General features: G+C 41.4%; 1 protein-coding gene across 1 annotated transcript in view; it reads left to right on the top strand.

Annotated features, from left to right (window-relative positions):
* Positions 1-9484: 9484 nt before the first annotated feature.
* KLHL2 (kelch like family member 2) overlaps positions 9485-11898 on the top strand; it is a 62731-nt gene continuing 60317 nt past the window's right edge. Inside the window, exon 1 of the mRNA XM_074866535.1 lies at positions 9485-9681. Coding sequence (XP_074722636.1) covers positions 9659-9681 — 23 coding nt within the window. The 5' untranslated portion in view covers positions 9485-9658. The remainder of the gene's footprint in view (positions 9682-11898) is intronic.

The following is an 11898-nucleotide window of genomic DNA, read 5'->3' as shown; positions in this document are numbered from 1 at the left end:
TTTACCTTTTGTTTGTTTTGCAAGGACCAACAATGTCTGTGTTCTGGTTAACGTGTCTGTTCTGGAATAACCAGAAATGCTAGTGTGCAGTATGTTGTACCTAGTCCCACAGCCAAGAAGCCAGTAACAGTGCCAATTAATGGCAGTGGCTAGAATATTATTTTTTTACTATAAGTACATTTATATTGATCAAAAATACTTTGTAACAGTTTATTTTTAAAAAGAATTAAAATAGCATTAAAATTTTTGAAGAAACAAAAAAATAACCCAAAGTAAGAAGTCATATGTCATCTTGTGTTGCTTAGCTGCTATTGCTTTCATTTATAACCAAACGAAATGCTAAACTGCACATTTATTTCTCTTGTTTCCCCACATTTTGTTTGCTTGCTTACATGCATGCTTAGGAATGCACACATGTTTTTGTCCTTTAATTTGAGGGGGTTGGATTCTGAATTTGGCAAGGATGATATTTCAGGGGAAACAGTAGAGGTGAAAGAGATATAATAAAAAAAAAAATGGTTTAGAACAGTTGTTCCAAAAGTTAGGAACCAAGAAGCCTAAAATCAGGGATTTGATTCATCACTTGGATACACGAGCTCTGGTAACTACATTTTTTTATTAGCATAATAATTTTAGTGGTGAAAGTACTCCTCCTCCCGTTGCCAGTCTCCATAAAATACTATAGGCTGGCTATAATCTTGGTTTTAGCCTGTTTCTTCAATACAGTCAGGTGAGAAACACATACTTTGTCTACATTGTATCAGCAGCATACTATTTAAAAAGTGAACACAGTTGCTGCAAAGTAATTGCCATTTCTCTGTGCTTGTTCAGAGATAATTGTCTAATAATCTATGTTTGTTCAGATATTTAGAAATTTGGTCTAATGTATAATTCATTACTGCAAACTTCTGTATACTTACAAAACACCTCTATTCAATGGCTTGCCTACATATATGCAGTGTGCATGATACATGTCATCAGACAAGTGTTTGAGATAAAATCAAATAAGTTCTAGGTATAATTTTAGAATCCTGAAGTTTACATTTATTAGCACTCATTTGAATATGTATATTTTTATAAATAATTGTAAGTATTGTTTCTACTGATTAGAAAATGAAGTGTTCTCACCAGGTTATGGAAGAGCACAGTTGGGGAAAAATTACAAGTTTAAATATTTGAAGTGCATAAATATTTACTGTACACAACACCAGTTAGCATTTTTAGAAATACGTGACTGCCAATTTCAACTGGTAGTCTACTTTTGTTCTTACTAGATCACCCAATCTGTGTTTTGGTTTTGAGACATTGTTTTAATTACTAGATTCACAGGTAATTTTTATAGCAAGAGGTTTTAATGATATAAGTAAGGTTTTAATGAAGTAAGATTCTCTTCTCCTCAATTCCTGTTCCATCTTCTGGAAAATTTTGCAGACCTTGTCATTCTAGTGCACGTGACTTGAAAGTCTGCTCCTGAGGGCTGATCCAGTTCTGGGAAGTCTAGAATTCTTAAATTACTTCCTCTGAAACTCCATCAGTAATGATAAAGGTATACGATAAGGGTAAGGTAAAAAGATGTGGTATGGCCCAACAATGTCGTGCTATGATGTCCTTATTTGCCAGCTGCCCTTAAGGAAAGCTAGCGTAGATTACATACCCAGGATTAAATCCTATACTTAGGCATAACCTTTTCCACATCAGTAATAATTACAATATTTGGGGACTAACTTTCACAATTGTATCCTCACAGAGGCCTAATATCTACTTTTCTTCCTCTCAGTTTTATTTAAAATTTGGCATGAATGGAAACAGGATTGGGCACGCAAGCTTTTTCACATTCAGCTATAAGGTGTAATTATTATTAGTGTTTCTTATTCGTATTGCAGGTACAATTAGTACTTAAACTGTATTCAGCTCTATGTAAAGAATACAGTCTCTGCTCTGAGAATATGGGGTTGTGACAAATCCCAGCATGACTAAAAATACAAATGGGAAGTGAAAAGGTAAAAATAACAGCAAAGACAGTTTTATTTGCGTGAATTGGTTGTAATCGTCTTAACAGTCATACTGAAGTAAGCACAGTCTATATTTTAGCCTGAAATTACAGACACTTCACAGGTACTTGTTTTATTTCAAACTTCTCTTAAGTTTTTAAAATCCTATGGAGACTAAAAAACAGTTCACTGCTGAATACTTTTAAAATAAAGGAACCTTTCTTTTCATGTATAGTTTCAGATTTTCACATCATGCAAGTATAAGCTTTTTGTGGTGAACAGCATGGAGCTGTTTATACATGGTAATCATGTAATCAAAAACTGCCACTTGCTATGAAGCTTTGGCTTCATAAATAAAATGCCCATTGAAAATTCTGTGGCCTTTAAATGCAAGCTATTGAAAAGAGAAGTGCATAACACTGGTATTAATAAAAACTCTTTCAGTCTTTCACCAATTAATATACAAATTTGAATGCTGGAATCTTAGCATGGCCATTGGTTAATTCAGCTAATCAATTAGTACAAATCATTTAGCAAAATGTCCTGCATGACCATAATGAAGTCTGGAGATAGGAGTGATGAAAACAGATAGATAGAAGTAAGTACAGCTGTAGAGAGAGAATCTGGACTGCTTAACGCAGATGAGACCAAGGATGTAACGTAACAGTGAATGGAAGAATTGTGAACAACAGAATGGGCCCTCTTGGTTACTTTTTAAATTTTACTGAATTTCCAGCTATATTCAAATGCAAATAAATTGAGGTTAAAGAAGAGATACAACTCATCAATTTCGTATTTATTTTTAGAAATACACACTAAAAGTATAAATCAAACTTGGGAACTAAGCATCATGATGTATTTTATTTATGCTAAAGATGAGTTTTAGAGTTTTAAATGGTTTAGGGCTTAAACAAATGCCTAATTTGCAGTGTGAAAACTATTCCCTCTGCAGAGTAATTTTTAACTATGGATTTTTGCACATCTGATTTTTCAAAATAACATTTCTGTTAATATTGTATTATAAAGCCATCACAACATGACAAGCATTTACTTGAACTATATAAAGGGAAATGCAGAGCTGTTTCTGAAAATATTTGGATTTAGATGATATACTCTCTAGGTTGAATTTCATGGAAAAAGAGGAATGTGTGAGATAATTTACCTCAAGAAAACTACTGATAAAATTAAAATAAAGAGGATGAAATTTCAAGGAAAAATCAGTTTGTTTGTTTTTTTCCCCACAGTTCTTTTTCCATTTTCTAAATGTTTTGTCTGAAAATCATAAAATGAACTTGCCAAGAAGTAGCTTGCATAAACTAACTTTTTAGGCTGTTATGGTTAAATATTAGCATTCTGACAAGGTAGCCTTTTGAATATTTTAGATTCTGAGGATACCTATTTTTTTCCCCCAGTATTAGTCCGGATCACAATGTTCTTCCTTTGCATAGAAAAACTGGCAAGAGACTTTCCATGATACCAGTGGAAATTGTACTCCAGGAACACCATAATAAACTACTCATTGTGTGAGCATCTGCTTGTACCAGAATTATCTTTGACTTAAATTTCCCCTTCATTTTTTTAATTTGAGTCCAATTTTACTAGACATTCTGCATAGTAAAATGTACTGATCCTGAGCTGTTTTCTTAATCTTTACAATGAGTTTGTGATACCTTCTAGTTTTTCTTACACACACAGACAAAAAGATTATTCCAAACGAGGATTTACTCAGTTTCATGAACAGCAGCATGATATGCTTTTCACTTTCTATGAACAACCCATCTGTGCAAAATTATATGCGGTAACTACACCTATGTGATTGGTATTGTTATGACTCCCTGAATATCATCTTTTAATATTTTAATGTCTTTGATTTCAATGCCTCTTTGTAGAACAAAAGAATTTGTACAACGTATGAACTATATCCCACTTGCTCTTTCCCAGTCTACAGCATTTTTCATTTTTGCTGAATGCCCCCTTAAGTGCTGTGGACTCTGCAAATACTGTTCCTCCAGTCTTATTTATATGCCTATGAAACAATATATATTCAGAGCGAGTCTTTCAGCATACTATGTCACTTTTCACAGTCTAAATTGCCCCCAATTACTGTTCTTAGGTAAGCTCACTGTATGCATGACTACATGCAAATTGGTGAGTTTAACTGTTGTATAGCTATAGGCCAATCATAGATACCAAGAGATAGTGAAATGAGAATTTCTCTATATGGTTGTGCATTCGGTAAGCAGTAGATGGCAGTATATCAATTGTTGAAATGTAATTTAAATAAACAAGCTGTACCTGTTTTCTTCTCAAAAAGCTGTGTATCAGTTGATTGACTTGGTGAGGACTATCTTACTGTATTGCAGTTAGGGTGGAGAATATGATGGAGGAGAAGTACACGGACTTTGATGGACTTGCATCTGATAGATATAGTACTATACAGTTATTATCTATGAAGAAAACTACTTTTGCTTCATTTTTTAAAAAAATAATGTTTTGACAAGTCAAACAAGTATGACTGTACATAATAATAATCTACACTCTTTTAAAGTAAAATGATCAGGAAAAAACTACCAATGACTGAGGTGACTTCTGAGAACAAGGAGGCTACCATAATGGTCCTGCTTATCCACGTGATGTATCGTTTGCTAAAGACTGAATGTTGAAAATCCTTTTTTTTTTTTTTTTTTTTTTATTTGGTGTAGGCTATACACAAAAACTGTGCAGAACTTATTTCAGTAAGGTATCACGCTGTGTTGAAGGGTGGAGCTCTGTCATCAGCTTTGCCTGCTGCTGATTGGGATGGTTGAGCTTTCCTCAAGAAATCCCTGCTGCAGGTTTGTGCTGTGACCTTTGCATCATGTGTAAGTGATCACGTGGCTACAAGATGAAATCTAATAATTTTTAATAGTCTTTTTGCCGGTTCAGTGAATGGAACCCACTCAGTATAGAGACCTGATTGCCTTATCCAGTGCACAGGAAGCAACACAAATCTACAGGCATGAGAGTGGGAGTTGGTCCACCTCTTTCACAGTCATCTCAGGGATACACCACATGTGAAATCCAAGCCTTTGCAACACTGGGCCTCAGATCTGCTCATCAGGACCTCTACTTTGCGTCTTGGTAGTTTGCAGTACTAATATGAATCAAATCCATGACCTACACTTGCTTCCATACGTAATGCTTACTTGAGCTAGGACTTCCTTTTTCCGTGGCACTAAAATGAATTTGTAATCTACCAGGAACACTGCTCTGTTCAGCACTGACCATGGGGACCTCACTTCTCCATTGAGTAGAACTCAGAAGCGTCACACCATTTGTTTTTTATTTGGCCCTCCTTTTCCAAAACTAGTATTGGAGTATTTAAAGCCTGTTTACTAGACTGTGTGCTGTATCAAGTCTTTTTGGAAATTACACCATATCTAGTTTTGAACACTGAAAAAACAGTTCTTAGTTTGCTAATTTTCATCATCATCATTATAAGGTCCATGAACTTTATAGAATAAATCTTACCCTTCACCTATTTTCATTAAGTGTGTATCATTCTTAGTGCTCCAGCAATTGCTTATGTGGAAGAAGAATGCTAAAAAAGACTTAAATATTCTTATCCATGCTTAATTGTATTTAACTGATTTTGGTCACGGTACAATTTATTTTTGATAGCAGCTGCTTTGCTGTTCCTTATTTCACATTCCCAATTTACATGTCTTATTTTTTCTCTCTCTGCCTACTCTCCAGTACATAGTCCTCTTCAATCTGGTCCCTTTCTCAGTCCACTGCATGCACTTTCTTGCCTTTCCTTTTCACATTACTTTTCAGTGCAATTCTTCTCAACTGCATTCATGTCCTTAGCTCAATGGTTCTCTGAAACTTCAAATATTCCATTCTTCTGGGGAAAAAAAAGAGTCTTTTCCACTAGAGTGAGGCCTCTTAAGATTAGTTAATGCTGCGTTAATGCTGATATTAGTGCTAGTGTCTTAGATGAAACAATGCAGTAATAACTAATGTCTGTGTTGACCTCAAGTCCTGTCATGAATTCCACAGAGGTCCTTGTGAATCTGTTTAGGTGCAGGGGCCTCAGTTGTACAAAAGTCTGTTGCCAGATGGTAATGTTACTGGGGGTGAAATGCATGTGAAAAAATGGATGTGTGCCCTGAAAGATTTTGGATAAATACATACTTATTTTTACATAAATTTTATACATAAATTACCCACAACTAAATTCAGTAAGATACAAATATAATGGATAGCCTGACAGCTAAGAAAGTGAGGAAGGATCTTGTTTTTCTGTTTTTCTGTTAAGAGACCCTTAAGTCTTCATTTCTAGCTCCTTCTTCTTCTTTTCTCATGAAAAAAATCCCAGCCTAAGCAGCATCTTCTCATAAGCATTCTGCCCAAATCAATAACAAGCTATGACTTCTAATATCGTAAATATTTTTACAAATGTATTTTTTGTCCTTTTTGGAGAGGTCCTGTGTTTGTCAATTAAAAATTCTAGTAAGAACTTATTTCAGTGTTCTCTGTGGCTAAACCTAATAGAGATTTCTTCTAACATGACCACGTCAGCATGGTGTGTGATCCTAGATGTTTATAAAACACCATGTATGCATGCATGCAGTTACATTGACTTTTACCAGGATTGTTTATTCCATTTGTAGGTCTGTGTAACTTGAGGAACTTGCTAGTCTTGCTAGAAAGCAGAGCTTTGCTGGCGTAGCTTCATTTTCAGTGGTTGTACTTCACTGATGTACAGCACCAGGATTTCTGTATCAGTAAAGTACTTCTAGTGTCAATATATCCAAAGAACCGTGCAATCATAAGTAAGGGTTGGCAGCATCCCTTGGAACTCTCTAAAACACGTGGGAAAGGACCAACAGTTGTTACAGGGGCAGTCCTAAACATGTTATGGAATTTCCTTGGTAAATGCAGTGATTTGAATTGCTGCAGCATAAACAAAAATGGCAGCTGTTTCATCACAGTTAAGAAACACAGGCTATTTCCTTTCAAAACTACATATATACACCCACACACATATATAAATAACTTTTTTCTCTAAAAGTTCTTTTCTAAGAAGAGGTATTGGATCAAGCAGAATCCCATAAAAATCCAAACATTGTATTTAAAGGATGTGTTTTCTCATGGTTAGATATATAAGTTGTTTTACCATAACCACACACTGTAGTTTGGATGCAGTCATTTTTGTTTCAGCTGTTCATGATTCCTTTCAGCGTTACTAAAGTACAAAGACATAATTTTAGAACAAAAAATAGAACCCTGCCCTATTTGTGTTTCTTTTTGATATTCTGCATCGCAGAAGTTACTTCAACTAACATTAAACATTTGGCTCAAAAGCCAAAACAACGCTGCAAGAAAAGAAGTCACAGGTCGAAAATGCTTAGTGTTCATTTAAGAATGAACATTATTAAATAGTTCTGACGGTGTTAACAAGGGGCAGAATCTGCAGCTGCCTATGTGCTTGCAGGATCTATATGCCAGTGGTGTACAAAAACCCTCATCAGCTTCTGGACAAGTTTACAGTGACTTTATAGTCTAATCTGGACCCTTGAACACATCAGTCTAATTACTAGTAGGATTCACTCAGGTCTTATGGATCAGTAAAAGCTAGGATCCTTGTCTTACAAAGTAACACGTACAGGAGTTCACTCTAGGGTACAGAAACCTGACAGCATGATGTGACAGTCATCAGCAACTCTAGCTACCCAGGCCAGACCTGCTTATGAACTCAGAACTCGCTGACGCTATGCCACGCAGAGCCAGCTGAATTTTAAACCTCCATTTCAGAGCGCATTTTTGCTAGCTGGCTCCTTTGGAGCAGACTGCCCTGAAAGCAGGTTTTGTTGCATCCTTCAAATCTTTAACAAGTACCATGTCTTCTCCAATACAACCCAGAGGCAAATCTAGTTGTCTCTCGAGAAATTTAGCAGTTATGAAGTGCAGACTTTGTAAAAACAGGCACTGACAATTGTGATTATTTTATTTAGAAAAACCTCCAGTGGAAACCCACTGAAAAAATTTTGAAGTGTTCCCAGATCAAACATCACAGTGGAGTGAAAGAGGATTGGTAAACTGAGAAACTAAAAAGACATTTTCCAAGTGAGGAATATTATTAGATTAGCAAACATGAAAATAACAAATTAAAATATATTTAGTTTTAATAACCTGTGATTTTATTAGAAACGTTGGTGAAGGCTTTATGTATCCATCTGTAATATTCTTCACCCAAAACACACCTGCCGTTTTCTGGTTTGCCCTCTACTTAAAACGTGCTGTCCTCAAACTCCTCCCACGCTTAGAAAAAGTGTTGGTCAGTGACAGATTTATTAGTTTGAGAGTTACTTTGTCAATATAAAATCCCATACTCCAGTGAAGAAGCCCTTTCTTTTTACAGACACTGTCAGACTTAAATACCTGAATTGCGTTTAGCTGGCTAAACACATCTTCTACTACACAATCTTCTAAGATTTAGAAGTAACTCGCAGAGGTTTAAGTACAGCAAATTCTTCTCGAACACCCCAAGTCAGAAGCTGCTGTATGTAGTATTCTTCATTACTGCTTGAATTAGTGTCGCTTACAAAGACACGTGTTTGAAATAGATCCCTGTCCTGTTCGTGTTTCTTTTTGCCATTCTGCATCACAGAGGCTACTTAAGCAAACATTAAAACACAACTCAAGTACTTAATGCTCAACGTCAGCGGCGTTTGCGATTGTATGACTAAAGACAGGAGGGCAGCCGTTCCGAGCGGCACCGCCGCTCTTCTTCCGCTGGGCCGGATCGAATAAAAGCGGACGAGCCCCAGCGGGTCGCGGGAGGCAGCGGCAGCGCCCCTCTCCTCCGCGCCGAGGCCCTTCTGCGCTTCCCTTTGGCCGCTGCTGGAGCTGGTGTCAGGCCGGCGCCGGCCGGCCGGGGCGAAGCTGTGGGCGCCCCTCCATGGCCGTGGGGCTGGGGGCGCATCTTCTCACGGAGAAGACCTGTGACCATTTTTTTTTTTTTTGTTCTGAAAGCAATGAGTCCTGGCTCCAGGGCCTCGAGCAGGTGCGTGTCCCCACGCGAGTACCCCCAGCCCTCCCCGCGGTGCTGAGGACACCCTGACCTGGGCGCTCCGTGGGCCGTGTCCCTGCGCAGGGCAGCGCGGCGGGCGGGGGGGGGGGCGCTCCGGCCCTGCCCTGAGCCACCGCTCTCCTGGGAGGCGGGGGGGACGCGCACCGGGTGTCCTGGGACCAAGAGGGGCACCGGGCAGCGGCTCACGCCCCTCGAAGGCCACGCCGCTTCAGGCAGAGGGCAGCGGCGCCTCATCCTCCTCTTCCTAAAGCTCCCGGGACGGGAGGCTCCGGCGTGGGGCAGCCTGCTCGCCTCGGGGACCGGGGCCGCCGGCACCGCCTGCGGGGCGACCGCGCCTCTCAGGGGCCGGGCCGGGCCGGGCGCCCCCCGCCGCCACCGCCGCGCCTGCGCGCAGCGTCCCGTCGCCGCTGCCGCCCTCGCGCGGGCGGGAACCCGGAAGTGGGCAGCGCCGGCGGCTCCCGGCGGGTAGCGGGGGCTCCGCCGGGCGGGCGCAGCCGGCACCCCGCGGCGGGGGCAGTGGCGGCTGGCATGGTGCTGGCGGCAGCGCGCCGCGCCCGCGTTGCACGGAGGAAGCCCGAGCGGAACCGCGATGGAGATGCTGCTGCCGCCCGTGTGAGTGCGGCGGCGGGGCGGGCGGGGAGGCTGCCGGGCTCCCAGAGCCCGCCGGGACGGCGGTGCGGAGCGCTGTGTGGTGCTGGGGGGATGCGGGGCCGGGCCTGGCCGCGGAGCAGCGAGCTGAGCTGCCGCGGCGCTCCGCAGCCCCCCCGCCCCGTGGCGCGGCCGGCCCTCCCCGGCCCCCTCGGCACCGGGAGGGAGCGGTGCCCGCGGGCGGGGGGGGACCCAGGCCCGGCCGTGGCGGCGCGCGGCTGCACTGGCGGGAAGGGGTCGTGTCGGCGACCCGCTGGCGGAGCTGGTGTCTGGTGCCCGGCGGGCCGGGGCTCCCGGGGCCAGCGCGGCCGGCCGGTGGTTTGAAGCGCCCAGTCGCGCCGCTGCCGCCCGCTGCGGTGCCCGCGTCGGCGGGGCGTCGGGTGCTGGGGTGGGCGTGGGGCTGGGCCGCGGGGGAGCGGGCGCCGGGCGCCCCGCGGGTGGGCGGGCAGGGCTGCCGGCACCCCCGCCCCGCCGCCTTCCCGCTTGCGGGGACAGGCTGCTTTTTTTTTCCTCCCCTCCTCCCCCTCACTCCTTCTGCTTCCTCCATATGTGGTCCCAAATTACTCCCTGTTTGACTCAGCAGTCATGCTCATCACACTCCCGGTTTTCTGGTTATTTAGTTAAGCATCTTTTTCAGTAGCAGTGCGCTATGCAAGCCACGTATTTCCAGCTGCGCTTCAGTTGGGTTCATCCACTCTTTCACATGCTCCAGGTCAGCGTAGCTTCATCCTGCGTCTTCAGGAGGTAGTTTTCAGGTACGCTGTGGGTGAGGCCCTTGAGAACAAACCAAAGGGAACCAGTTGCAGACAGCTTTGACCCAACTGGTGAAATGGTAAGGGAGATTCCAGTAACTTCAAGCAGACTAGCAGTTCTCAAAACAGAAGGCATATAACTTGACAGTTTTGTAGGCTTCATTACCTTAAAATAAAGTCATCCTTTCTGACAAACTAATGAAACTTCAGCAAATGAATTTACACTTCATAGGAATTCCTCCATCTGTCCAAGTTGCTTGGCACTTCTTTATGGGCAACTCTGACCACTTTTTTTTCTTGCATATCTGTTTGTGATGGGTATGTAGTCTGTATGTGTATGCAGATATGTACACATCAGTATCCGACGCGTTGCTTTGGGATGTAAAAAGGTGCCATAGAAGAAGTGTTCTTATCTTGGACTTGATAAGTCAGTGGTAGAATTGAAAGCTGTGTCTCTTCTTCACAGTTAGTCTTTGGTGTTTTGATTGTTTCCTGAAGTGACTGATTTGTGTATATAATTTTTTTTAAGCTGATCACTACATATGTCACATAATTTAGAAGAGTACTATTCAGTTTAAAGGAGTTTGCTAAGTAGAATGTCTTTTTTTCTACCTTCATACAGCAGCATGTGTATGTGCTTTATAACATGAAACTTGATTTTTTTTTTTTCTGATTGATGCAAAATTGCTGTCTGTTACTTGGCCCCTTTCAGTAGTGAACTGTATCATTTTCAAAATTGAGCATGAAACTTTTAATTCATAGCAGTTACATGGTACAGTGTAGTAAGTTGGTAGTGGTTTGAGTTCTGTAGATGGACCCTACTTTGTTAGCCAGAGACTTACAGAGACTTTTTCTATTCCTTTATTGCTTGATGCAGTTTTGTGCTGTTTTGCTCCAAAATTTTGTAGCTAGTTTTGGAATCATGAGAAGTAGAGCCAACTACTTTGCTTTGTTGTTGTTTTAGTGCACAGAATATAGAGTTCTAGGTTAAAATGTTAAATTATCATTGCATTTTTCTTTGAAGCTTCTTCAGACATGCCCAAGTAAAAAGTTTTAGGTATGGTAGAAGAGAGGATGGAATTATGGGAGTCAGTGCATGTGTTCAATTTGACTATTCTTAGCTAAAGCAACTAAAATTGAGTTTTCACTTGAAATCAGATCTCTGATGTACCAGGATCAGTTGCCCCCCTGAGTGACTTCAGTGACTTTGCTTATTTCCAGATCAGAGGTTCAGAAATAGGGTTACAATAGTGCATGTGAAAACATCACTGATGCTAAGCATTTTCTAAGTACTACAACAGTGTAATTTGCCTTGTAAGAATAACGCTGTGATTGTAAACACAAAATTCATTGGCTTGGCTTGGCATGAAAAATACTCTTGCTGTTTGGACAGTCCTAATGACTGAGGAGTGTACATAATCATTTTTCT

This window comes from Strix uralensis, chromosome 4 (assembly GCF_047716275.1).
Source record: "Strix uralensis isolate ZFMK-TIS-50842 chromosome 4, bStrUra1, whole genome shotgun sequence".
Lineage (NCBI taxonomy): Eukaryota > Metazoa > Chordata > Aves > Strigiformes > Strigidae > Strix > Strix uralensis.
The sequence above is the reverse complement of the archived record's forward strand: the minus strand, read 5'-3'. Positions and strand labels throughout refer to the sequence as shown.